Raw genomic sequence first — 27,513 nt, 5'->3', positions numbered from 1 at the left:
CATTCCTGGTCCCAGACATAGCCACTTCCTCCCCTCCCCTCTTAAATCACCATTCCCAGCTCCAGCTCCAGCTCTAGCCCATCTTGCGTCTGCCACGCTCCCGGGGCCCATTACCAAGCTGCCCGAAAATTACCCTGCGCGCTAATACTGGCTCGTTTTCAGAGACGCTCGATGTACAAGATCAGCGTGCATCGCCCCTGTTAAAATAAACCATCTAAAGTAATAAAGTTCCAGTGTGAGCTCTCTAACGTCTGCCCCAAGTCCCCATTCGTGCCTGACTTGTCTCCTGTCCCAGACTGTGGCTGCTGGGTGTGCGTCAGCAGAGCCTCTCGGCTGGCTGACTCTGTCTAGGAATCCAGTGCTCCTTCCACAGAGCTCCTGCCCCTCTCTTCACTCTGAGCACAGGGAACACGCGATAGAAAGGCCACTAAATCCACAATGACAAGGCCCTATTAAAAGCTGTTTTTTTCTATTTCATTTAATGACTTTTATCACCAACCGCCCTTCTCTCTTCGATTTGGCAATAATAACAACAGGGGAATGCAGCACTCAGCGTTCTCCTATCTGATGCGCCCTTTCACTTTTTTTTTTTTTTTTTCCTTTTTAATGAATTCCTCTTTGCACCAATGGGCTGCTGAAATAAGCACAAAGCAAGCCAAGACTCTGCTTACTGCAGTGGAAGGTTCAATGTATGTAGTGTGTGTGTGTGTGTGTGTGTGTGTGTGTGTGTGTGTGTGTGTGTGTGTGTGTGTGTGTGTGTGTGTGTGTGTGTGTGTGTGTGTGTGTGTGTGTGTGTGTGTGTGTGTGTGTGTGTGTGTGTGTGTGTGTGTGTGTGTGTGTGTGTGTGTGTGTGCGCACACTTACTACATGAGTAAGAGAATAAAGGCTACACATGCTGCCACACAACAGAGCCTCTCTGTTCAGCCGTTTGGTCAACAGCTGTTTCTCTACAGAAGCCAAACAGCTCTGGATCAGACTAAAGGGATCAGATGATATTTCTGTGTGTTTGTTTGTTTTGTGCCTGAACACAATCCAGGTATAGTTTGCTGAGAGTAGAAAGTTAGTACCTGCTCTTGTCCCATATTAAAGGCATTCTCTTTGATCCATCCCAGACAAAAGCGAAGGGTACGGCAAAGAATATCTCACCTTTGGCTCGTGGTGCTTGATCTATAATACATTACACTAAAAGTGAACGTAGATAACTTCATATTCTCCACCAGATACCTACACAGGACTTCCAGTAGTGGTGGATTCTTTCAGCCTGTTTTTTTTTTTTATGTGTGTGAAGACGAGCATGTGCGAGTATGACTTAACACCGCGTGTTAATGGCTCAGCGGGCGTGTTTATGGCTGTGTGTCAGGCTGAATAAAGGTGAGACGTGTTAATGAGAAGAGGGTGGATGACATTCCCGTCTCATCATTCCCACGCTATCCCATTTCCACTGTTGCACACACAGACACACACACACACACAGACACACACACACACACACACAGACACACTTGCCTGCACGCATGCTTTAAGACAGACGCTTGCCTCATAGTACCGGGGACTAGGCGCCTTAGAGTAAACAAGAGCAGAGGACGAGGGTTTACCTGCCGCTGACCCCCATCGCACACTCACACAGACGGAGGTGTTCTCTCATCGGCTGGCCCCTCCCCCAGCATTGAGCTGGCCCAATGCTGACCTCTTCACTTACCCCCCCCCCCCCCCCCCCCATGGATTTACTAAGGCCAAAGGTCAACATGGTCAGACTGTCCCTCCGGTGGCCGATTGCTCTGCTTGCCATGCTCACGTTATTGTTTTCCAATAAACACCACCTGACCAAAAGGGGAAGATTGCTTGCCTGATTGAATGTGTGGTCGTCTTTTGCATGTTCCAATAAGCCATTTATTTATTTTTCACCCGAGAGATCAGTCAGAGAGTGGGGACAGAGCACATATCCGGTTTTGTTTTTGTCCTTTTGTGGAACAATTGGGAACCCGAGCCAGATTCTAGAGGGGGAGTTTGCCCGGTTCTCTCTTCTCGCCCCGCAGGCTCAGTGTGAGCTGTGAGGAGGAGGAGGAGGAGGAGGAGGAGGAGGAGGAGGAGGAGGAGGAGGAGGAGGAGGAGGAGGAGGAGGAGGAGGAGGAGGAGGAGGAGGAGGAGGAGGAGGAGGAGGAGGAGGAGGAGGAGGAGGAGGAGGAGGAGGAGGAGGAGGAGGAGGAGGAGGAGGAGGAGGAGGAGGAGGAGGAGGAGGAGGAGGAGGAGGAGGAGGAGGAGGAGGAGGAGGAGGAGGAGGAGGAGGAGGAGGAGGAGTGAATAGAGCTAGAAAGGCTCTCCAGGCATGAGAGACAGACAAAGAAAGAGAGATGAGAGAAGGCGTGGATGCCTTTCAACCGAATGGAATCTGGTTTCGCCCTCTATAGAGTTGTGTCTTGAAGAAGTTCTTTCCTTTTCTTTCTTGCTCATTTCCTTGCTTGCTTATTTTTCTTTTTTCTGACCTCATTCCTGCTCTTCATTGTCCTGTCGTCTTATTTTTCTTGCTCTTCTATTCCTAATCACTCCATACCTGTGCCTATCCTCCTCCTTTTCCATGCATTCCTTCCTCGTGTTTATAAGCTCTCATGATCTCTTTTTTTTTTTTTTTTTCCTCCCCTTCTCGATTTTCCAGCTTCATTTCCCAAGCCAGGCAATAGAAACTCATATCTTATTTACACTGCCCCTATCTAGATACAGCATGTTTCCATAGTGTTTCCTGTGTCTAAACTCCCAAAGGAAGGCTAGCCGGCTAGTTAGCTCCTGCTCTCTCTGCTGTGCTCGGTGCTAGCAGTCTGCATCCAGACCTCGGGGGCTATCGCTGTTTCTACATTTAGAACCTCTCTGTTTACCTCTGTCTGGAATTAACAGAGGAACAAGACTTGGCCTGTTAGCCGTTGTGTCTTTCTCTGAAGTTTTTAAGTGATCCCCACCCTGATGTTTCCCAGGTTATTGAGGACTATCGTGGAACCTTTTTCAGGGTTCGGCATTGCTCTGCCCTTCAGGAATAAATCTGGTAGCATTCTGTTTTATGTTACCCTCGCCCCTCGATCCCTTACTCCAAATCTCATATCACCACTTTTGTGGTAACACAGTGGTGATATGCTATGTGCTTCGTTTACCTGATGCACTGAATGAGCAGTTCAGTGTCTTGCTCAATGACGAGCTCATTGCACAGGTCAAGTCACAGGATCAAGGGTTTTACTCAAATCCTTGAATCATCAGTATTTCTTTGTATGGGAAGCTAGCATCGAATGTCTGGTTCAATTCATCATTTATGTTTTATATAGACAAAGTCCTTGCACGGCTGCTTGCCGTATTTAACATCTTAGAACTTTTTTGTTCGAAAAAAAAGACGGTTTTATAGAAAATAATGCTTTGATTTCTCAAGGTATGGTGGAAAAAAACCTTTCATATCTGAACTGAAACTGTGTTATCGGCTTTCGTAACAAAACCATATCCAGAGTGTTGTAGTCCGATTATTTTGGGGTACAGCCTTCGCCACACGCCTTTGCCAGAAAAGGCCTTTGCCCATGAACCCACTATTTGGCTGCCTGTCTGTCTGGCTAGCAGTTAGCCGGCTAGCTGTCCCTCCTGGGTGGCTACATCACCTCACCCCCCCCCCCCCCCCCCTCGCAGCCAGTGACAGCCCAGCCCAGGGAGACGTGGGTAATGGTCCTCTCTGATGTACAGCCTGACTCAATTGGACTGGATGGCAGACACACGCCTAAAATAACAAAAGGAGGGGAGAGAAAGAGAGGGGGGTGGAGAGGGAGGAGGGGGAGGGAAGGAGCGAAGCGATCGATAAAGCAGGGACACATCGCCTAATAAAGATTTATTCCTTTTTTTTCCCCCCTCGCCATCCGCCTTGGCAGGGCAGAGGGGATGGGGGGGGGGGGGGGAGGAGAGAATGTGATTAGTGGACTTCTTCTCCCAGGGTGCCTCTGATAGCATGTGCGTGTACGCGTGCACGGCAGTATGTATGTATACCCCGATGCGTTGCGTGTGTTTTTGCATCTCTCGTGTGCTCGTCGCACGCGTTTCTCCCTCTCTCCCGGGAGCAAAAGGGGGTTAAAAACAGTCTCTGTCGTTTGTTCTGCCGGCAGTGGCACGAGCAGCTGCAGCTGTGTCCCTGCCTCTCTCTTTCTCTCTCTTTCTCTCTCTTTCTGTCAGCTAATATTTAGTTAATCTTTGGTCTGGGACCTACGGGACTGGCCGGAGCTCCTGGTGCCCCATCCATCTCGCACTGATCTATATTCCACACTGGATCCCTGTGCCATTAACCACCACCAAGGGGAGGAGAGGAGGGGAAAGAGAGGCGCAGAGGTAGAACGAAGAGGAAAGGGCAGATGGGTGGAGGGAGAGCTGTAGAGAGACAAGAGAGTGATGGAGAGGAAGCAATGGAGCAGGGGGGGGGGGGTCTACCGTCTCAACACTAAAGGAGAGGGAAAGGGAGTAGAAGAGGTGAGCCGGCTATTTCAGCCAAGCACACAAATATCTCCCCCTAATTTTGAGGGAAAAGTAAAAAATAAAAAGCCAGGCTTTCTGTTTGTTTTTGGAGCATACCCCTCCGATTCATTCTCGCCTCCCGCCTCCTATTTCCCTGCCTTATTGGATACAAAATGATGAAACCTTTTATACAGGAGAGCAGGAGGAATTACTCAAATCCAGCTGAAAACAGTGTGTCCGCAAGGAGGTGTTAGAAAGTTAAAAGGTGGCGTAGGTGGAGGTGAAGAGAATAAAGGAGGCAGAGGGTGTGGGAGTGAGCGATCCCTATGCATCGAGCGGGCCGCTTCATTTATATGCATTGTGTAGTTATGAAGGGGTCCACCTGTGAAGGCTCCAAGTGCTGAGTCACTCACTAACGCGCAGACTAAATGCTTTTATCTCAGACGCCTGGTCCATCTGAATGGAATGTAATAGGCCATAAAGTGCTTTGCTAGCAGCGGCTGCTTGCCCCGTGGCAAACCCTCGCCCCTCGCTCCCCTACTCCAAATCTCATTTCACCACTTTTGTGGAAACAAAGCGTGTCCGCGCTCTCCTTTAATCACCTTGTTTTATTTTTTCTCTTCTTTTTAATGTTTTTTCTCTTCTTTCCATCCCTCTCTCCTTGTCGTTCCTCCCCGCGGTGCTTCTCAGGCAGCCACAGAGAGCTCCCTCTGTCTACGCTCCCTTCGTGCCTCCCCCCCCTCCAGTCTCCTTTGCTGCTGTGTGTGCACGTGTTTGTTGGGCACCTGTTTGGGATCTCGGTGTGTGTGTGTGTGTGTGTGTGTGTGTGTGTGTGTGTGTTAGGGTCATGCCTGCAGGTCGTGCGTAATGAATAGCTGGGCTGTCGCTCAGGCGCAACTAGCTGAGAAGTAGGTAGCCAGAGAATAGCACACCGGTGACGGAAGGAGAGGAGGATGGATGGAGGGATGGATGACTGGATGGTGGGAGGGAGGGAGGGAGGGAGGGAAGAGAGGAATGAGGGAGCAGGAGGACCAGTGAGGGAGGAAGGGAAGAGTGGTTTGCGAAGCCAGTGAGCCTTAACCACCTTCTGTCTGCTCTCAGCGCTGTTTTCTCTCTCATAGGAATCTAATGGCTTTTCCACTGTCCTCTTTCCAAACCTCCACCACCACCCTCTACCCCGTCTCCCTTCTTTCTCTCCCTCTCTATTGCTGTGCTATTCCCCCCCCTCTCTCTCCCTTCACTTTCCGTTTCTCGGTTAAAATTCCCTCCCGAAGACTCCGCACCGTGCTACCTCCCCTCCCCTTCTCTCCTCACGTCCTTCCAGCTGCTGGCCATGGGAACAGCTGACTAAATCTAAAGCTCGGGCCCCTGGCTCTGGCCCCGGCTCTGCCACAGCCTCCTCCTATTCTCAGCCCCTCTCTCCCTCTCTCCCTCTATCCCTTCCTCCCTCCTCTGGCCTCTAGCCCTGGCTCCTCTCTCAGCAGCCCCAGCTCAGCCCTGGCCCTGCCTCTGAGCCTCGGCTCCAGCTCTGCCTGACTCTCAGCAGTTCCCTCCAACCATCCCCACTTCGGAGCCTCAAAAGCCTCAAAACCCCTCTCTTTCTCTCCCTTTTCCGTTTTTTCACTCTGTATTTTCTTGCTAATTCACTTGCCTTCCCTCCTCCCTGCTCTGACGGGCTGTAGCCCCTGGTGCTGTCCCAACGTATCTGGACTGAGGCCTCGTCCAGGTTGGCCGCAGTTCGTTTCTCTGGCTCCCATACCCAGCCTCTCTAGCCAGACATCTTTCTCTCTCTGGCTAGCAACGTTAGTCACTGTAACTCATTGTGGCTCGCTTCACTCCGAGCCACGTTCTGCTCGTACATTTTGGTAGTTTCTGGCTCAACACTTCCCTTCCCGAAGAGCTCTTTGTGTCCTCGCGTGTCTCTTTGTCTCCTCGCTCGTGTACGTCTCTTTAACTTGTGTGGACAGGCTCAGCCCCAGCACAAACGCATTCGCTCAGCACTCAGACGCGTGCGACGTGTGAGAGCGCAAAGCATATGACACATGATTGGCAGCAGTGGGGAGGATCCGGGGGGGAGGAAGCAGTGAGAGGGGAAGTGGGCCTTGTCGCATCCACGGGCAAGCCGGGGGCTCGAGTTTGATCGCTGCCCAGGGAAGGGAGCCTTTGCATCCCCCCTCCCCCACCACCACCACCACCACAACCTCTGTGGCTGTCACAGCAAGGCTGCAGGCTTGTGTGATTAGGTGCAGGCCCAGGTTCCGCCATCACTCTTCTGAACAGACGTTGCCCACAGAAGACACCTGTCAATGCTCTTCCTCCTCTCTGACACCCAACTGATCTCAGATGAGCGACACAGGGCTGACAGAATAAAGTTCAAAGAGCACCCCACAGCTACGGTGGGATGCACGCACACACACATACACACACGCATTCCCCTTTGTGGGGAAGCGGGCCAAGGAAGCCCAGGCAGGAAGAAGCAGAGTTGGTCTGCGCCAGTTGAAGCAACATCAGAATCTTCTGGAACACCTCGCAACTCCTCACAGATTATTATTATTCAGCCCACTCCCCGTCTGTCTAATGCCCGATACAGCCTTCGACGTTCCTGCTGCCTTTGTTGTGATTTTGTGTTGTTTTTGTGTGTATGTGTGGAGAGGAATTTTGGCGGGGTGGGAGAGGGAGTAAGGCAGCAAAAAGTTTCCTTTGGAGTCACGTTTTCTCTTGTTGACTGACGGATACGGGCCGATGAAAGCGAAATCGCAACGTGCCGCAGACTTCAAAGGTTCCTGTGTTCCTCCGTTTATTGGCAACAACGCACAACAACCCCTCTCCCCGATGTGGATTCTTCAAAACAGGGAGGGAGAAAGCTAGTCGAAACAGAGGCAGATGACAAAGGAGCTACCATCCAAACAGCTAGAGGGAGAAGAGGGAGAGGGAGGAGGAGGAGGAGGAGGAGGAGGAGGAGGAGGAGGGGTGCTAAATAATCAGACCTAAGCAATGTAACCGAATCGGACTGCTTTTCAGAAGCATTTTCAATCAAAACAGGCTTTTGATGCGCACTGATTCTGATACCGGGGATGTTTTGAGTAGAGAAAAAGTGACAGCTTGAAGTTGTAAAGAGCTCCCTCTGCTTTGACGGGAGCTTTGGTACCTCACTATTTTGTATGGACCAGCGCAACAGTAATTAACTAAGTGTAAAAGCTAAGAAGAAGTAAGCCGCTTGGTTCTGCTCCTCTAACCTTATAGACTCTCTCCCCCCCCCCTCCTTTTATTATTCCTCTTGTCCAGGATGGCACCCATTGACTGCCACTGACCTAATTTGGGCAAATTTCACTGACCTACTTCATGGGTGACTGCTGGCTTGCCCACAGGAGAGGATTCTCTCACTCACACACTCACACACACACAACCACACATATTCTTTTCTATCCTTATGATTATTATGCAGACCCTCAGCCTCCTCTACGGTTGCTATGGCGCCCCCCCCCCCCCCCCCAATTAAACCCCCCTCCCGTCATATAGCCTCCTTCGGCACTCAAATGAAGGTAATGAGGATCTCAGAGTGCAGACACGTGGTGAAATATAAACAAAGCAGTTGGCCTTTGTTTCATTCTGGTCTCAGAGGTGACATAGTCCTTCACTTCACAAGTCTCTGAAGAGACATAATCAGCGTAATTGCATACGGATATGATTATTCTTCTGTCGTCTATGAAAGTGGTAACTTGAGCAAATTTGATTAAACAAAGTGGGGATGCTTTGCGTATACGAGTACAGACAGTCACGGTAATTCCCCTGCAAAGTTCGAGAGAGAGAGAGAGAGAGACTCCTGTTTATGGAGGATTGGCATCTTTAACCCACTTGTGTTAAAATGAATTCATGCATCATTGTGTTCCTCCAGCACATAAATTCCCAGTTGACCGGGCACATACGGTCCTCTTGAGGGTTTTGTAAAAGGCTTTGTCATAGTTGGATTAGTTTTGCCCTTTTTTAACGTGGAGATGATCAGTAATAAACCTCTCTGCCTGCAGCCTCCCACGAGGACCTGGTAGTTGGAAGCAAGTCTAACCTCTGAGAAAGAATGATTGGTATTTGTTTTCTATGTGCGAGGACCTGCCCCGCTCGTGTTTGCCCACACGTATGCACGGTGTGTGTGTGTGTCCCCAACAAATGCGGTCCATGAATGCAAACATGCGCACGCGCCGGACATGTGTTGTCACAGCAACGCGTACGGAAGTCAACAAAAGAGGCTCCGGGGTGAACATTTTCTCCCTCTCGTCCAGCAGGGTGCAATTTATCTCAATGCAGCCAAGAAAGGCAGCTATTTACATGAAACGAGAGCCGTTTCTGGGAAATAGGGGTCTCTCTGAAGGTTTTGATGTCGGCAGCCTGCTTTTAGCCCGAGAGTGGAAACCTAAACCATCTAGAGAGGGAGAGGGAGGGAGAGGAGCGAGCTGTGGACCTACTAAGAGAGCTCAGTTCCCCCATGTGGTTACAGCTCTTCACCCTGAAAGTCCCTCCCCGTTTCCCCTCAACACGCTTGGAGAAGGCCAAGCGTAGCGTGTGATTTCAGATGCTTACAGTTTGCACAGAGTAAATCTAACCCCCTTGCTTTATAGCTTATCCTTAAGAGAGTGGTCCTAACATCAACGTCAATATTTACAGGAATAGCCTGCAGGCAAGAGAATCGACCACCGCGAATCAGCAGAGACGTATGCAACCTTTCCCTTGCCCCCCCACCTCTCTCCTCTCACTTGTCTTCATCCCGGTAATTCTCGCTCTCTGCCGCAGCTCGTCGATCACGGCGCCAGGTGGCTGAGATATTTGTTATTTGTGTTGTATTTGAGCGTGCGTACAAGGTGCGCAGCGTCTTCGACAGGGCCGCGGCTTTGACACAGGCTCAGCGGCTGGTTGAGAGATGCTGGATGACGCGTGTCAAGTGATATTAAATGTGAGAGAACCTCACCCTCGTTCACTCCCCCCTCTGCTCTGCCCATCCCTCTGCCGTGGACGGTGTCTTCTGCGGTTAGTGTGAGCTATGACACTTTTCAGCAGGGTTTTTTTTTGGGGGGGGGGGGCACCACGTTTGATGTACGGGGCCTCACATCTCTGTGGGTAGAGTGGACACTTTGGCCTACATAAGCGCTCGGAAGGTCAATGGATACACAGCTGAATGGATACGGTGCACACGTACCATGCCACGCTCGCTTGCTCTTTGTTATTTCACAAACCAAAAAAGATCTGTGTTAAGGTGGTTGGGGTGTGACCTACATATTTGTCATTGACGACTGATAATTGAGCTGCATATTTGTCTGTGGCAACGATAATCGCTTGGTAATTGCTCATGCATGGGTGAGTATTTTAGTGGTTGCAGTTCTTTTGTGTTGACTTCAAAAGGTGACGTAAATCCAGGTCACTCTCAGGCGGCCTACCTACATATTTAGATTATTACAAACGCTCGTGTTCACTGTATTCAACAAGAAAGACGTACGTGTATATATTCTCGGCCAAGACAATGAAGAAGGAAAGTGGCATGTGAAAGGTTAACCTGTTTCCTGGCGAGTGCATCCTTTCTCTGTGGTGTTCAGGTGTGTGTGTGTGTGTGTGTGTGTGTGTGTGTGTGTGTGTGTGTGTGTGTGTGTGTGTGTGTGTGTGTGTGTGTGTGTGTGTGTGTGTGTGTGTGTGCGCACCCGTGTGTGTCCGCTTCCGTGTGTGTCAGGTAATAATGAGGAAGTATGAGTAGTGGGCCCGTGTGCTCAGTGTTGTAATGGGTAAGCCTGAACAGGGGGATGTTGGGCAAGGGGAGGGGGGGGGGGGTTACACCAGGATGTGGCATGCGCCGCCGAACAGAGAACAGCGGGTGTGACCTCAGTGACTTCCAGGAAGGAAGGGGTTAAGCACGAGCCGGCAGGGCTGCATGGGCTGCGTTACGCAAACTGGCGGCTGGCTGGAGCTGAAAGGGGAAGTGCTGAGCTCAGAGGAACACTGGCTCACAGCCATCACTCCCCTCCTCCCTCCACTGAAACTCCCCCTCCCTTTGCCTCCCCTGGCCCTCCTCCCCACCTCCCCGCTACAGCTGAGCGCTCCCCATGCTTCCCACCGCCAGGCGTGGTGATGTGTGTTTGTGTGTTTGTGTGTCTGTGTGCCTGTGCTGGAATGCAGCTTCCCCCTCGGCTGGGCCCTGTGTGTGTATGTATGTTTGTGTGTGGGTGTGCACGTGTTCGTGTGTGTGTCTGTCTGGAATGATGCCTCCCCTTGTCTAGTGTGTGACGTCAGTACACACAACGGGTCAGCTTAGGGCTAGGCAACTGTGTGTGTGTGTGTGTGTGTGTGTGTGTGTGTGTGTGTGTGTGTGTGTGTGTGTGTGTGTGTGTGTGTGTGTGTGTGTGTGTGTGTGTGTGTGTGTGTGTGTGTGTGTGTGTGTGTGTGTGTGTGTGTGTGTCGTGGGAGGGGGGGGGGGCAGGGGGAGGAGTCAGTTATTGGAGAGAGAAAAGGGAAAGAGGAGGGGCTGTTTGTGAGCAGAAGGAGGTTGACTGCAGGGAGTCACTGAAGCCAGTATGCGTGCATGCATGAAGGCATCATGTGTGTGTGTGTGTGTGTGGGCATGCGGGGGCGTGTTGTGGTGGTGAAGTGTGTCGAGTGACTTTCCAAATGAAATGGGAAGGGTAAAGAGTAAGGTAGTTTCCTGGCGTGGACAAGTGAACCTAAACACACACACTCATACATGTGTGCACACAGTCATGTGGTAGTTTTTCAGTCCGGTGCTGTTAGTGCCCAGCTATTTTCATAAGCAAAATGATTTCTGTTCACTTTCAGCCATGTTAGCTTCCACAGTAGGGCGTTTGTTTTTATCTGTGCGCTGTACTACTGTCTTCACACAATCTTTTTTGCATACTTTTTTTTACCATTTTTTGTGTTTTCAGCTTTGATGTCAAGACTAACTTCTGAAAAAGCTGTTTTTATCAAAAAGATTAATCTCAAAAGGATTTAAAGGGCAAAGTTCAAAGTAAGCAAGAGAACCCAGACTCCCCCCCCCCCCCCCCCCCCCCCCACACACACACACACACACACAAGGAGAAGGATGCTAGCACTATAATGTCTCGGCTGCATAGGTTTCTCGTTAGAAAGATACTGAAGCCATGAAGCAGCAGACAATGGCTTTTCAATGGATCCCATTACCTCCATCTATAGCTTGCGAGGCTCTACTGGGATAGACCTCTGCTAATTACACACATTAATTTCCAGCCAGCTGTAATTTCATTCACACTAATGAACCTTACACACGGATCGGGATAATGTATAGTTAATGTACAGCCAGGAGACGGAATTAGCAGGCTACTGGCTCCTCCAGTGTCAGAGATTTGTTGAATACCGGCTAAAGGCGCAGTTCACCCCAAATACCATGCGGATGCCATTCTGAAATTACACCCAATAGTAATTTTAGACCAACGTGGACGGCTATTATTTGTCTAAGTCAGCTATTACTGCCTTGTTAGACATGTAATTTGATAAAACCAAAAAAAAACATCTAAAACAATTTTGTTTGTTTTTTCTGTTTTGGCACGCTATAGCAGTATCGGACATTGCTGTTATCTTCTTATCAGTAGCTGTGACGTTATGGTGAGTAGCTATGGTTATAGATATTGTTATCCGCACTTAAAATAATAGTTGATATTTAAGAAAATACAGAATGCCTGGCTCAGTTGAAATGTAACCAAATCAACCTCCAGGCAGTGAGACCAGGATGTCGGGTACATATTCCCCCTTTTAAAAGGAAATGGTCTCGTGTCGGCGCTTTGGTTTGTGTGCGGATTAAGCAAAAGAGACGTGATGTGTTAGAGGTGCTGGTAGGGGGATTTTCCTACCTTTGGATGGAGACAAGCTAGCGTTTTTTACCCCCTGTTCCCAGTATGTGTGCTAAGCTAAGCTAACCAGTTGCCGGCTCCAGCTTTGTATTTACTTTAAAGTCATGGCAGAGCCATCGATCTTCTAATCTAACTCGTGGCAAGAGCGCGTACTTCCCAAAAAGTCAAACTATTCCTTTGACACAATCCCGCCCCAGCTAATTCTCAAAAAAACAAACAAAAAAAAAGCTCTTGCAAGCGGGCCTTTCATCTCTTACTAACAGAACTCATTTTCTCATCACTTTATCCTTTTTGTCTTGCGTCTATCACATCCCTGAACTGAGGCGTCACTGTCTCTCTGCCCTGGTCAGCCTTCTGAACGCCAACCGCAGCAGAGCGGCAGCGCCAGCGCTGCTTGACAGGCCCAATCCAGCAAAATTAGAATCCATTTTGAAAGTGATAGTTTGAAAATTGCAAGTCATTCCTGATGCACCGCATGACAACTAAGTGGCAGCAGCCCAGTAGTCGACTGTCATTTCAACCGCCAGCTGATGACAACTCCAATCACCCACGCAGCCGTCAATGCACACACACACACACACACACACACACACACACACACACACACATACACACATACAGATATTCTCTCTCTCCCATCCCTGTGATTAGCATGCATATATTGCTGTCAGAATCTCAAGCGGAAGTAAAAGCATTGAAATTCATAGAATATCTCAAAACATTAATTCCTGCTCGTTTGTGCCTGTCGGGATAAGCATTCAGTGCGGTTTGTGCATGTGTGCGGATGATGAAAACACACCCGGAGAGAAAGAGGCTTTCTGGTCTGCCAGAGGGTTTAAAGCGTAAATATGGCCGCCCCTGGAGCTCAGCTGTGTTATTCCAGCCCGTCCCACACCTAGGACACACACACACACACACACACACACACACACACACGTGCACACACACGCCCGGAGCAGGATAGCATTGATCTCTGTTTATCTCTGTATGGGTGCTTCCTTATAGGACCACACACGCATGTGTTCATTGTTGCTCACACAGACCTACCCTGTAAGATGCTCAAAGGCCTTGTATTTGTCTTTATAAGCATATTAATTGGGCCAGTTCAAGGAGCCGGGGTGAAGGGAATCACTGCTCTGTGTGTGTGTGTGTGTGTGAGTGCGTGCGCGGGTGTGCGTGCTGGTGTCTGAGGTGGGGTTCGCCCAGCGATTCCCGACCCTTCCTCGACCCGCTAGCCGAGCCTTGCTCGTCTTCGGTCGTGGTTCAGATCTCCTTTCGGTGGGGCCTCTCGGTTCAGCCAAACAGATTGGGTTCCAGTCCGGCGTTTTTTTCTCAGTTGAGGTTTTAGCTGTCTTTGGTCAACACGGAGGCGGATCCCACGTTAAAGCACCAGATCGGAGGAGCTCCAGCAGCGCTAGAGGCGGATTAAGGTGTTGCTTTCTGTCTGTCTGCAGCTCATGAGGTAATTTGATTAATGTGCGAGGCTTAAGTGAATTGGCGCAGGCGGAAGGGCCTTAAATATCTATTTGCTCCCTCTGTTTCTCCCTCTTTGCTTTTGTTGACTCGCTTTCACACCGGCCCATTTGTTTCATCTTACGTCTCGCACTGAAATCAATCACGTATTCAGAATCTCTCTCTTTCTCTCTCACGAGCACACACAAACGCAGACGAGAGCTATCTGAACCGCATGGTGCCATATTAGATTTAGGTGACAGTCACTCACGAAACCAATTCAGCCAATAAACTTAATGACCTCCCCACTGCTGGGCCCGAATCTTTTCCTTTTGACTTGGAATCTTAATTTGATTGCGGAAATATATGTATGTTGCTCAATCTAATTTACCCCAGTGATTTTGGAACACTGAGCACTTTTGTGCTTAGGCAAGCAAACCTTTCAGGCCCGGCCCCGATACCCGCCGTCTGCCTTCATGTGGGAAGCTAAATCCTGTTTTATAGGGGAGCGTATAAAGGCGGCATTCTTCCGTCACAGCAGATGTATGTTGAAGGAGTTGCAGGTCTTAGTCGGGGCCTTTCCTCCCTGAAATAAGAGCAGGAGTCCGGTATTTCTGGGGCCCCTCGTTGTTGAATAGACAGAAGTGGCCCTGGCTGGTCAAGAGAGCGCATGCTGGCTTATCGGCACTTATGCAAGTTCAAAACCAGACAGAAAGACGGAGCGAAGTGCTATTTGGGGGAATGCTTTGATGTGGGTCCCCCAAAAAGTGTGGGTGGTCTGCAGGCCTTTGTGGGTTTTGAACATATATATATATAAATATATACATGCGCTAATTCTCGCTCACTCTTTCACACACTGCTCTTGCTGCCTTTACACGGCTCCTCGGGCCAAGTGTGATTTCACCAGGGCGGTCACAAGGGGTTTCTAGGGCAACCTCACAGAGGCCTTGTTCTAAAAATGGCCGCCATGGTTACTTTGAAAGCCAACCCTGGCCTCTTGAACATGCACAGAAAAGAGCCCTGAGCACCTCTCGGGGAGGGGAGCTGGGTGGACTGGGTGAGGGGGGAACCAGGCTCTTTAATAGCTAGCACATGAGACATTGAAGGTTTCATACCCACCCAACCAGGAGTCATGGGAGGTGTGTGTGTGTGTGTGTGTGTGTGTGTGCGTGTACGTGTACCTAAACAGTAATAGCCCTGTACTCAGTGCTTGGCTAAATTAAAAGGGCATTTTTGGCGTGGGGGGCCAGTTTTTGGTGCCCAGACGATTGGACGGGGAAAGGCGAAACTCATTACCTACCCATCTGTCAGAGAGTGAGAGAGAAAGAGCTGTGGGAATGCGGATGGAGGGAGGGAGGGACGCATGAAAAGGGCTTGGAAGTGGAGAGAGTGAGAGTGTCCATTAAAGCGAAGGGGAACACAGCCGAGTTTTCCAACGAGGATGCTTCTTTTATCACTGTCGTTTTTCATACTCCGTGTGTTTTTTTTTTTTTAAGTATCGCTATTAATTTTCCCTATGGGAAAAAGAAAAAAAACGTGTGTGCGTGTGCGTGTGTGTGTGAGAGAGAGTGTGTGCTTGTATCAGAGGTTGATTTTTCTTTGAGCTCTCTCAGCCCCACATGTTTTTGATGTTCTCTCTTTCTCTCCCCTCTCTGGACTAAAGGCCACTCTTGAAACATAAGCTTGTGTCGCACACACAAACACATACACACACACACACACACTAAATGTATCAGCAAGCATTACAAGCCATTGCTCATTTGTAAGTTGTTATACAGCCTAATAAGTTAGCCCTCCATTCTACAAGCAGCTGCATGTAAACCTTTTTGTCTCGTTTAAGAGTGACTCAGTTCGTCTGTCTGCCTGTCTCTCTGTCTGTCTGTCTGTCTCTCACAGCTGTAGACATATAGACTTTGATCACTGCAGATGCAAGCGGCTGCCATATTGGATCCACACCCCTCTTCTGTGTATATTGTTAACAAACATGCACTTTCCCTGCCAGCTGGCTTTCAGAATGGGAAAAAGCATATCTCCATGGCAATGTTCTGCAGTTTCTGCACCGTTGGATATTTGCAGCCAGCACGTCTTAGTTCTGCAATACAATAACAAAACATTGCTATTTTTGTTGTGATGCTCTTTGTAAATGTGGCAGGATTACAGCATCCTCGCTAATGGACCTTTGTTGGATTCATAAACTTGTCCAAACTGATGTAGAGGCTGTTTAAATGGGTTCCCTGACTCTGTCTTTATTGCTTTAAGGACACTGCAGAGGAGAAATATGAGGCCCCTATAACCTGCTTGTTTTATTTTTATATCCATTCTATAGCCACGGGTTGTGACCCTGTTTACTTCCTTCTCTCTTTATCTTCCTATTCGCCTGCATTCTTTGCGCTCCCCTTAACCATCCGAGGTTTGACCTGACCTCTGTTCATCTCGCTTGCGTACCCCTCACCCCATCTCCATCTCTACCCTATGAAATATTCAACTCCCGCCCCTCCTCTTCTTACCTAATTCAGAGGCCCAGAAGACGCTTTGATATATGCGTTAATACGCACTTGATACCGCAGCGATGCGTGTGCTCAGCCCTTTGATAAACGTATTTAAGAGATGTATGTCTCTGCCTGGTCCGCATGCATTCCAGTGATCTCTCCTGCTCACATTAATGCATTCATAAGCTGCTCTCTGTCTCCCCTAACCACTCCCATTATTAATAAATGCATGATCTCACGCGGCGGCTCAGTGTGTGCGTACATGTGGGCCTCTTTCATATGCTCATGCGTGTGTGTTTTAGGCCACTGACGGGGACCCCGCCCTGCTCATTCATATTCATCCTCTCATAATGACCAGCCGCGCCTCCGGATAGCGCAGTCAGGATAAGATCAAACATTATATTCAAACAAGAGGCTGTATAATTCATACTGTAACAGCCGCGCTCACTTCCTCGTCTCTTTCTCGGTTCCTCTTGCAGTGGATTCCCCCGATCTGAGTTCCTGCATCTAGATATCAGGCTCATTGGCTCTCGGGGGGGTCGGGGGTCGTAACAGCGGTCTGCATCTGGTCCCGATCATGCTCTCGTGATCAGAGAACATGAGGCCTTTTGTCAGGTGACTGGGGCCAACTGATTCTGATTCGTCCTAATGTGCATTCATTGTTTAAGAGATTTATTTACTAATGTCGTTTTCTAAAGGGCACATCCAATGAGTTGATCAAGTCATCCAATTTCTCCTTTGGAGACGATAGATGCCTGATCTTGTCTCTGTCTTACTTAATGAGGATTGGTTGAACCTCTTATCTTGTAGTAACAATCAAAGTTGCTCGGCTTGAAACTTAATGACTGAAAATGGCGGTATTTGTTCAGTACTTAATGAGTAAAACAAAGGAATTAAGTAGCCAACGGTTATTTTCATTAAGGATTAATCTGAGGATTGTTTTCTCTTAAGTTCACAGACCCCAGATGTTCAATTAACAATCGTATTAGATAAAGAACATTTGAGAGGCATTTGGGAATCTGGAACCACAGAAATTTTGGCATTTTTGTCATCAAAATTTTCCTTAATGAACGTTTAATCTTCAGTTGACTGGCTGAAGGAGAAGATGAGGGAAGATGGGAGAGACCTCTACTTAGGTTATACATGTCTTTAAAAATACTTTTCTTGGAAATTCATTTTCTTTCTCACTTTTTCAGGTTTCCATCTCAGCGGCACAGTGACGGACCCCGCCACGCCCTCGACCCCGGAGCTCGTTTGTAGTGTCAGCGTCAGCTTCGACCGCTGCAAGATCACGGCCGGTAACGTGCACCTGCGGCAACAAAGACATCTTCTACTGCGCCCATGTAGTGGCGCTGTCGCTTTACAGAGTACGGAAGCCCCGAGCAGGTCAAACTGCACCTGCCCATCTCGGAAACCCTGTTCCAGATGAGCAGAGACCAGCTGCAGAAGTTCGTCCAGTACCTGATTTCAGTCCACCACACCGAAGTGTTGCCTACCGCACAGAAACTGGCCGACGAGATCCTGTCGCAGAACTCCGAGATCAACCAGGTCCACGGTGAGAGAGAGAGAGAGAGAGAGAGAGAGAGAGAGAGAGAGAGAGAGAGAGAGAGAGAGAGAGAGAGAGAGAGAGAGAGAGAGAGAGAGAGAGAGAGAGAGAGAGAGAGAGAGAGAGAGAGAGAGAGAGAGAGAGAGAGAGAGAGAGAGAGAGAGAGAGAGAGAGAGAGAGAGAGAGAGAGAGAGAGAGAGAGAGAGAGAGAGAGAGAGAGAGAGAGAGAGAGACTTTCCCTGCCTCCCGCGTGTATTGACTGCGCGATGTAGGTAAAGTGTGGCAGGATCAATGTTACTCATTAGTGAGATGCAGACAGTAAAGGAGAGACTGTGTGCTGCTAATCAACACATATAGACCTGTTATTTACCTCTGGGAGAGCGATACAGAGACGAAGGGGTTCGCAGAGAGACGAAGAAAGGTGCATATCTCTTGTTATCGATACTGTACTTGCCGCTTATCTTAATAAAAGAGGGAAAGACTGAAGGGCAAACAACGCCGGGAGAAAGAAGCCAGGGAAAACAGGAGAGGAAAACACGAAAAAGTGTGTCAATGTAAAGAAGGAAAAGAGGGAAGGAAAGACAGTCCGACATAGAGGCGTGCACGGAGAAAGTTCGGGGGAAGTAGTTTGTTAGTTTGTTCGTTAGAATGAGAGACGAGGATGAAAAGAAGCGAGACAGAAAGAGGAGAGGAAGTAGAGATGGAAACCTCTGGGAATGGAGGACAGAAATAAAATGAGCAACCCAGAGAATGAGAGAGATCTTCATCACAAAAGTGCTGTGACAAAGAGTTTTTTTAATTTTTTTTAAATTGACATCCTATTGATTTGTTGCCCTTACATCAATAATCCTGTAAAACTAAAACGGGTCATTTGGATTAAAGTATCTGAGAGAATTACTCCTATTCCATCGTCTTCAGGTGCATACGCTTATTCACTTATCCTTTATTTTACTGTTCACTTTTTCATTCTAGGAAACAACATCACAGTCGTTTTGAGGTATTACAGTAAGAAACAGGCATACTGTGCCTTATTCCTAATGTGGTATCAAAAAATAAATGTTGCTGAATTGTTAAAACAACAGCTCAGCGTGTTTCACTGAAACGTTTGAAGGGACGTCGCGATATCACTTTCTATGACGAGTAGAGGATCATTTGTTTAGTGGTCGCTCTGGGCTGCTTTCATAAAAAAAGCTTGAATGCGGCGCAAAATAACTGAGGATAGTATTAATGGAGGAAGGCAGACCACATGAGAGTGTGCCGCATTAAGGATATTGATGTTAAATTACAATTGCAGCCTGCTTTTTTTTTTTTTTTGAGAGTCGTGACAAATTGACTGAGAGGCTTTGCTGTTTGTTTCTTAAATTGTTCCCATCTGCGTTGCCATAGTTAAGAGTTGTTTCCTAAAGGCTGAAAAACACAAATATGATTTGTAAACACGGATTGGGTATTACACGTAATCGAACTTTGTTCGATTTCAAAGTTTTCGAAGCAACTGCAACTAATGACTATTTTTTATTCTAGATTAAACTGACGATTATTTTACTCAAATAATCACATAAAATGTCAGAGAATAGTGAATTCACAATTTCCTGTATTCACGTTGCTCGCTTTGTCTGACTAGCAGTCAGGAACCTAAAGCTCTTCAGTTTACCACCAAAATCAGCAAATCCGCACTTTTGAGAAGCTGGAATCCAATGAGAGAATGTTTGTCTTTTTGTCTTGTAAAAAACGACATAAACGATGAATCGATTATCGAATGAGTCGCCAATTCAATTTCTGTTGATCGACTAATCGATTAATTGTTTCGGTTCTACTTTGTGCATCACTCTGTCATCAACAGTGGCAGTGTATTTGCATGTGCTGTTGTATTAATAAGCGTCTGAGGACACAAATACAAGTTCTCACGGGTGGAGAAAAAGGAGTTAAATTGTCTGAAGTTAGGATAACTTCTTCTTCACCCATTAAGGGTTCAGGGTTAGTCTTTTTCTTAAAGTAAGAATGAGCTTAAATTGTACAAGGTTGAAGCTGGACTTAATTATACGCTACCCTTTAAGTGTGGTGAATTTTAACATGACTTGCATCTGTATAATATACAGCATGAGCCTATAATGAGCCTATTATATTGATACATCATTCTGTACCAGGAATACAGTGGCGTAATAGACATATAACACTTCTTTATGTTTCTGTGTGTGTGTGTGTGTAGGGGCCCCGGACCCCACAGCAGGAGCCAGCGTGGACGATGAGAACTGCTGGCATCTGGATGAGGAGCAGGTCCAGGAGCAAGTCAAGCTCTTCCTGTCGCAGGGAGGATACCACGGCTCGGGCAAGCAGCTCAACCTGCTCTTCAGCAAGGTTCGGAGGCCGGTAGCATACATACAGAACATAACGCACATGCATCACATACCGGCCCCCCTGACTGCCCTAGGACACGCCGCTCCCTCTCTTTAGTGCACTTCTCTTCTATTCCCTTATGAAATGAGGCCTTCTCTGTTCAAAGTAGTCCCAGACAAAACAACTTGCATGTATTGGCACATACATTAAAAAAAGGCCGGCCGCCTCTTAGCTAGAGCTAATGGCAGAACGGGAGTGTAGCATAAAGAGAGCGAAAGAGGAAAAGCTAGCTCTTTGTACTACTCTGTAGCCGCGATTAAACGATTCCATGAGAGATGTCTGTGTTGCCTGTGTATTGCAGTGGCAGAGTGAGGCCAGCATTAATGTTTCGCGCTATGTAAAGACTGCAAAGCCAAGGCCATTATCATCCACCCTGCCCGGCTTTTAGGATGTCTCTCGGCTTCGTGCTCTCTGATGCCCTTTTTCAGCTCACACACCCACTGACGGACACATACGCGCACACCCACGTCGAGAGTCACGCACACATTGGCTCGCGCCCCGAGCTGCCCTCAAAATGCTAAACAACACACACCTACTGCATATGTGCTCCTGGGTTCGTTTTCCTGCTGTGTTTTTGTTAAATAAATGCTGCCAATCCTCGAAACACGAAACGCACATAACTTCTACCAGGAAGTACTTCTACCCCGAACTTAAAAAAGAGTAGCAGAGCAGTTTAAACAAAGTTTTCCTGGATTTTATATCCCCAGCGCACCCAAGAGTGGCTGTGTTATTCCTGCTGCTGGAAGATGCTGACCACCGTAGTTTACAATAAACAAGTCCCTGTTGCGATTAGGAGAGCTCAGAAAAAATCTCCCAGTTAAAGAAAGTAAGCTGCTGGTTATGCACCTGAGAGGAAGAAAGCACAGTCTTCTTAAAAATCTGATTTTCACACAGACTTTTGTATTCTTTGTCTTTTATTGTTGTTGTTTTTTAATATCAACAGTAAATGCTGAATCATTTCTGGATTTGTGTTTCAAAAGAATAATAAATACTGAAAATATTTTGCCTGAAAGTACAATGTAGCTTGTGTACCACTTACAGGCAAACTTGATTCGACCATGGAAGTTAAATGTCAGACTCTGTAAATAACAAACTGCCCAGTGTGGAGCACTGACTCTGTGATTTGTCTACTGTAACTGTGAAACAGACATTACCGTAGCAAGTGGATACAGGTCCCTTTTTAAAGCACGTCAGTCAAAAATGTTGTTGTCTGAGTCGTGTGTGGAAATGTGGATGCACAGGACCAGGATTTAAATCAGTTCAATTTAACTTCATTCATCCCTCTAAAGACAATTGTTTGCACCAGCTCAGCCCAGATCAGCAGATGACACACATAAGATAACAAAAGATAGTGTACACACTATATACTATACTTAAAAAAAACGAATAAGGAATTTGAAATCAATAATTATCAATATCTAAAAAGCTACACGTGTTAACGAGGGCGTACAAAAGCTTAAAAGCACTGCATGAATTAGTGTGGCGCTGACTCGATGTCGTCTTCCTCGTGGACATTTTCCTGAGTGCGTTCGCTTGTGTAACTGTCATTTATTTTGTGTGTCGTCCGACGCAGTTCTGTATGTCCCTAAGTTGTGTGAGGGCTCTTTTATGTTTGTGTCACTGCTGTGTGCGTCTGTGTGTTCATACCTCTTTGTTTGTACAAACTACGTGTGTGTGTGTGTGTGTGTGTGTGTGTGTGTGTGTGTGTGTGTGTGTGTGTGTGTGTGTGTGTGTGTGTGTGTGTGTGTGTGTGTGTGTGTGTGTGTGTGTGTGTGTGTGTGTGTGTGTGTGTGTGTGTGTGTGTGTTGGCGGCTGTGTACGTAACCGTCCTCCCTGTCGTCTCCTCCTCCAGGTGAGGGAGATGCTGAAGATGCGTGACTCCAACGGAGCGAGGATGTTAACACTGATCACAGAACAGTTCATGGCCGACCCTCGGCTGGCGCTGTGGAGACAGCAGGGCACCACCATGACCGACAAGTACAGACAGCTCTGGGACGAGCTAGGTGAGGAGGGGGGAGGGGGAACACACACACACACACACACACACACACACACACACACACTATGGCTGTCCTACAAATGTGCACACAGACACCTCTTCCCCAGTATGCACAGGCACGGACAGATTTAGCAAGGTTGGCGATCGAACCCAGACGTTGGGACAAAGGCACACACACACATGCACACTCTCATATTTTTTGTTCTCCCCCCTGTTTGTTTATTTGTCCTTTGTGTCCAAGACAGCCCACATAGACACAACCACACCCACACAAACACCCTGACAGCCCAGTCTCTCCTGCTCCCTGTGAAAGCAGCTTTTGGCAGCTCAGCGAGAGTGTCTTGGTGAATTACAAGCCGTTTAATGCAGCACATCGCGCCTCATCACAACCCCGAATATCATGACCTCCGTAATGTTTTGAAACACTTCACATTACGTATTTAGTTGATGTGACAGAGTGCTGCTCGCCACGCCGTCGCTTGCCTTGACATAGAGTGCAGCTCTTCTGACAGATGTGCTGCACCTACAGCAAAACACTTCCTCGCGAAAAAAAAAACCCAACAAGCCCGTCACCAGGACGGCAGTTGCGTTTGTCTCCCGTCTTTGTTGTTTCCCTCTAATGTCTTAGTTGATGTTGATGTTGCGGTTGCTGCTTCTGCTGCTTCTGCTGCTGCTGCTGTTGATGATGATGATGATGATGTTCCTTTTCCTCCCTTTGGTCTTGTTCTGCACTTTGTGAGGACAGCACAGTGATCTCATCTGTTTCAATCCCACGTATTTTTGTGTGTGTGTGTGTGTGTGTGTGTGTGTGTGTGTGTGTGTGTGTGTGTGTGTGTGTGTGTGTGTGTGTGTGTGTGTGTGTGTGTGTGTGTGTGTGTGTGTGTGTGTGTGTGTGTGTGTGTGTAGTCTCTTTGAAGTCCACACTTCAAAACCCTTCTTCCCAAGTCCTTATCACTCCCCCTGATGTGTGGTGAATGCTGCCTCTCGGCGCCGCTCTCTCTCTCTTTCTCTGTCTCTCTCTCTCCCTCTCCCCCTCTTTTGTCTTTCTCCTCTTTGAGCAGCTACTGCTCTCCACCAGACACAAAGCCGGGCCTCATTCACTTGTCCTCACCCATGTCTCCTCGTCCAAATCATCTCCGCTCCCATTTCATTTTCCACTTTCCTTTTTTGTCTGCTCTCCCTCTGTTCTTTTGTATTCTTTTTCTCTCTTCATGTTATGTCTCTGTCCTTGTCTTTGTCCTTCCCCCCCAAAACTCTCTCTGCCTCTGCACACTTGCAAACGCCCAACACACACACACACACACACACTGTAGAGTGTACATATCTCCAGCAGTCTTGAGAGTAAAATCCCTGAATGTGCTTGCATCCCCAGAGACATAGCCACTTTTCATATTCTGTTTGTTCCAATTTACTCCAAAATGATGTGTGTGCAGTCGGCGCTGCCTCGGGACTAGTTAAGTTCTCTGTTTTCACAGACTTTTTGTATTCCAGTGCAAGATGGCGGCGGCGTACAAAATGCGCACTGAAAGAAAAAGAAACAATGTTACGAATGCTGCACATCTTTGAAAAATGGCCTCCAGCATTCTGCTGCATGATAACTGTACTTAGGATTTTTTATTTTTTTTTTAAACCTCAAAATACACACCTGTCTGCATTGTAATACTTATTGCTGACGTCACTGTCGCACACCGGGAAGTAGGGCAGCTGACTCAAGTGTGTGTGTTTACGTTTGTGTGGGTGTCCAGGTGCCCTGTGGATGTGCATCGTACTGAACCCCCACTGCAAAGCGGAGCAGAAGTCCTCGTGGCTGCGCCAGCTGCGCAGATGGAACAGCGTGGACGTCTGCCCCTGGGAGGACGGTAACCACGGCAACGAGCTGCCCAACCTCACCCACTCACTGCCTCAGGGTGCCCATGGCAACCAAGGTCAGAGATTGACAAGTTTTGTACGTCTGTCAACAACATATTTACTTTGTAACCTGTCTCAGGGGGGGAGAGGTGCTACGTTGCATGTAGACCCGCTACATCGCATGTAGTCACGCTTTGGGATGAACGTATTGTTTTTTTCTCTTGCTTCACTAAACCTGATCAACTTGTTGGAGGTGATGTTTTTTTATCATTCAGCCCGTTCACTGTCAAAGCTTTCGGGCAGTTGAGCAGAAAACAGCCTCTCACAATTCTAAACGCCCCAGCAGTTTAACTACACTGTAGAAGCCGGTACAGGCTGCCAATCTTGTCGCTGATGGTTATGTTTGTTTATAGTAATTATGCTAAGTGACATATTATTAATAGATGTTAAAATGCTCGGACATTTGAGAATAAAAAGCGACCAAACGACCATGCATGTGGGCCATACCTGCCTTTTTCTCACCACGCGGAGGTGGTCTGATTGAATCTTCTCACAGCTCCTCACTTCTTCTTCTTCTCCTTCTTCCGCTGCAGAGATGCGCCCCCACAGGACTGTGTTCACACGGGCCATTGAGGCCTGTGACCTGCACTGGCAGGACCGACACCTCCAGCACATTATCGCCAGTGACCTCTATGCCAACTACTGTTATCATGACAACCAGGATGGCTCCCTCTTCGACACGCGCGGCTGGCCCTTGTGGCACGGTGAGTCCACGCACATGTAGGCGTACGTGAGCACACCTGTCAGATATTTATACACGCAGTAAGCTGGACCGAGAATGTACGGAAGCCAGTGGGATAATATTTGAGTTAATATCAGTCTTTCTCTCAGAACACGTCCCAACGGCCTGTGCCAGGGTGGACGCCCTGCGCTCGCACGGGTACCCGAGAGAGGCCCTCCGACTGGCCATCGCAGTAGTGAACACGTTACGGCGGCAACAGCAGAGGCAGCTGGAGCACTTCCGCCGACACAAGAAAGGTGAAGCTAGTTTTTTTGTTGTTGTTGTTGTCAGAATTCAAATTAGCAAGCAAACCATTCTCACTTATTGTACATACAAACACCACTATCCTTCCTCCGTCCCATACATTACATAAATAAATAAAAGCATGGACAGAAGAGAGAAGGAGACATTTCTCCAAAAATCCACCAAAAGCTTGTTTTTAAGTCATCCATCTTTGGAAGACAGAGTAATTAATTGCCAGAAGCAAAGAGGAAGAAGTGTTGTGTTGTCGTTGAAATAACCTCTGTCCTTTCCTTTTCCTTTCATTTATTTTTTTATTCCTTATCATTTCACTCGATATAGGTCTGGATATATTATCGTGTTTTTTTCCAATTGTTGTGTGTGGTGAAGGACATCGATATGTGTCTTAACTGTGCCTTCATCTGCTCTGTCTTGTCTCAGAGTTGCTCCATAAAGGCCATACCTCCATAACAAACATGGAGGGCTGGGTGGGACACCCCCTGGATCCCATCGGCACCCTGTTCAGCACCCTGACAGAGTCGGGACGAGGGGGAGATGAGGGCTCCAACACCTGCTTAGACCTCTCAGGTGCTGATGGCTTTACATGACTGAATCAAACACATGTACTTGAAAATGGCTCTGGTTTTATGGCAGCACATGAAACGATACGTTCTGAGCCAACTCAAAGCCAAAAAAAGATCCTGCTGTATGTTTTGTCTGGGCTTCCTTATTACCACATACTTGTACTCTATGATTTGTATATGATCTATATGACATGTGCTGTATAATAACATACAAGGGCAACCTAACCACCACACAGAAAGCAATACTTAAAGTTTAGCGTTATACAAAATGAACAGGGCTATAATCATGACAGACAAAGTACATGAACATTTGTATATTTCTACACAGATGTTTATAAAATTCGAATTTTTCAACATGCTGTATATCAACAGGGGTTGATTTTTAATATGCGATGACAAAATGCAAGATTCATGCTCGCGTCCCTGCCCTGTTGACTACAGTTAAGTCATTTTTAGTCTATGTAGCTGCATAATGAGACGTATTTTTCAGGTCTTTCATATTTCTCTACTTGCATTAGAATGCAAATGAAAGCATAGTTTAAGTGCAGATTCACCTTCAGTCTCTTTGTCTTCTCTTATCATGCCTCCTCTTTTTTTTTTTTTTTATTCTCCTCTCCTACGCTCCGCGATCACTCTGTCCCTCGTTGCCTCCCCTGCTCACAGAAATAGCCCTCTCCTCTGAGGTAGAGAGTTGAACAGAGGAATGCTCCTGAGGCGTTGGTCTTTATTTTGAATGGTCGCTGGGTTCAGACCTCTGCTATGTGACTGACACAGTGGTTTTCCAATACGGGACGGACTCATCTAGTGTCCAAAACCTCAGAGAATAACACAGACATTTGGCTACCACTACATGCCAACCCTGTTTCAGCTGTCTAACTTTCCTCTCTCTCTCCCCTCCACAGACTGCTCCAGCGTTATAAGCCGAGCGGAGCTCCAGCGAATGCCCGTGCAGCGATTGTTGGGGGACGGCGAATCGTACGTGGCGCTGGCGGTGGAGACGGCTCTGATTGGCTTGGGCCAGCAGCGGGTGATGCCCGACGGGCTGTATGCTCAAGAGAAGGTGTGTCGCAACGAAGAGCAGCTATTGGCCAAGCTGCAGGAAGTGGAACTGGACGACTCCCTGGTCAAAATCTTCCGTAAACAGGCCGTCTTTCTGCTAGAGGGTGAGGGAGCTAACGGATAATATTTCACCGTCACTGTCCCTTTTATTTCATTTACATCTCCCAGCAGTCTCCACACATACGGACACACAGAGACACCCTTCCTCTGTCTTTCTTTTCTCTCCCTCCCACGCACAGGGGCCTACACATTCTTGCTAAAACAGGAAAAAACACATTGGACTCTGTCTCACTATTTATTATCCTTTCATTTTGTGGTGCAAATAGAGGCTGAGCTGCCCTGGGCCAGACCAAAATGAACTCTTTACACAGTAACACCAGGGGTATTGTGTCAGCACACACATGCGTGCACACACAGCAGTGTGTACATTTACAGGACTGGGGCTGGAGCAGAGTGAGGTTTGGTTATGGGAAAGGGAGGAGGGGGAGGGGACACGTCCTGAAGGGGCTCGGCCCAGTCAAACCCCACTGCAGTCCCCACCCTAACCCCAGCCCTGCCTCGGCCCCGGCGCGACCACCCACCTCTGGCTCCGTCCCTAATAGAGCGCCAGGCTCTGAGGCCTCTGCGGGCCCCTGGAGGCTGCAGCCGCGCCACTGTGTGATGTGGTCTGTGGCTTAGGAGCCTGTTGGGGTTTAAAATAACCCACCAGAGACGAGGGGAAGTGCAGGAAGAGGTGGGGGTGGGAGGGAGTGCGAGGCGCAGTCTGCACACACAGGACCATATGTTTTTTTGACG

At 48.0% G+C, this 27,513-nt stretch overlaps 1 protein-coding gene across 1 annotated transcript in view; it reads left to right on the top strand.

The window, feature by feature from the left end:
• Positions 1-27,513, top strand: part of LOC142957558 (zinc finger SWIM domain-containing protein 6-like) — a 45,376-nt gene that overhangs the window by 6,795 nt on the left and 11,068 nt on the right. Inside the window, 10 exon segments of the mRNA XM_076099463.1 lie at positions 17,464-17,564; positions 17,566-17,640; positions 17,642-17,822; positions 20,020-20,168; positions 22,060-22,210; positions 23,952-24,131; positions 24,648-24,818; positions 24,934-25,092; positions 25,517-25,663; positions 26,562-26,822. Coding sequence (XP_075955578.1) covers positions 17,464-17,564; positions 17,566-17,640; positions 17,642-17,822; positions 20,020-20,168; positions 22,060-22,210; positions 23,952-24,131; positions 24,648-24,818; positions 24,934-25,092; positions 25,517-25,663; positions 26,562-26,822 — 1,575 coding nt within the window.

This window comes from Anarhichas minor, unplaced genomic scaffold (genome assembly GCF_050575085.1).
Source record: "Anarhichas minor isolate MPS153535 unplaced genomic scaffold, ASM5057508v1 ptg000025l, whole genome shotgun sequence".
In the NCBI taxonomy this organism is placed as follows: domain Eukaryota; kingdom Metazoa; phylum Chordata; class Actinopteri; order Perciformes; family Anarhichadidae; genus Anarhichas; species Anarhichas minor.
Note: the sequence above shows the minus strand (reverse complement) of the source record. Positions and strands in the feature narration are given on the sequence as shown.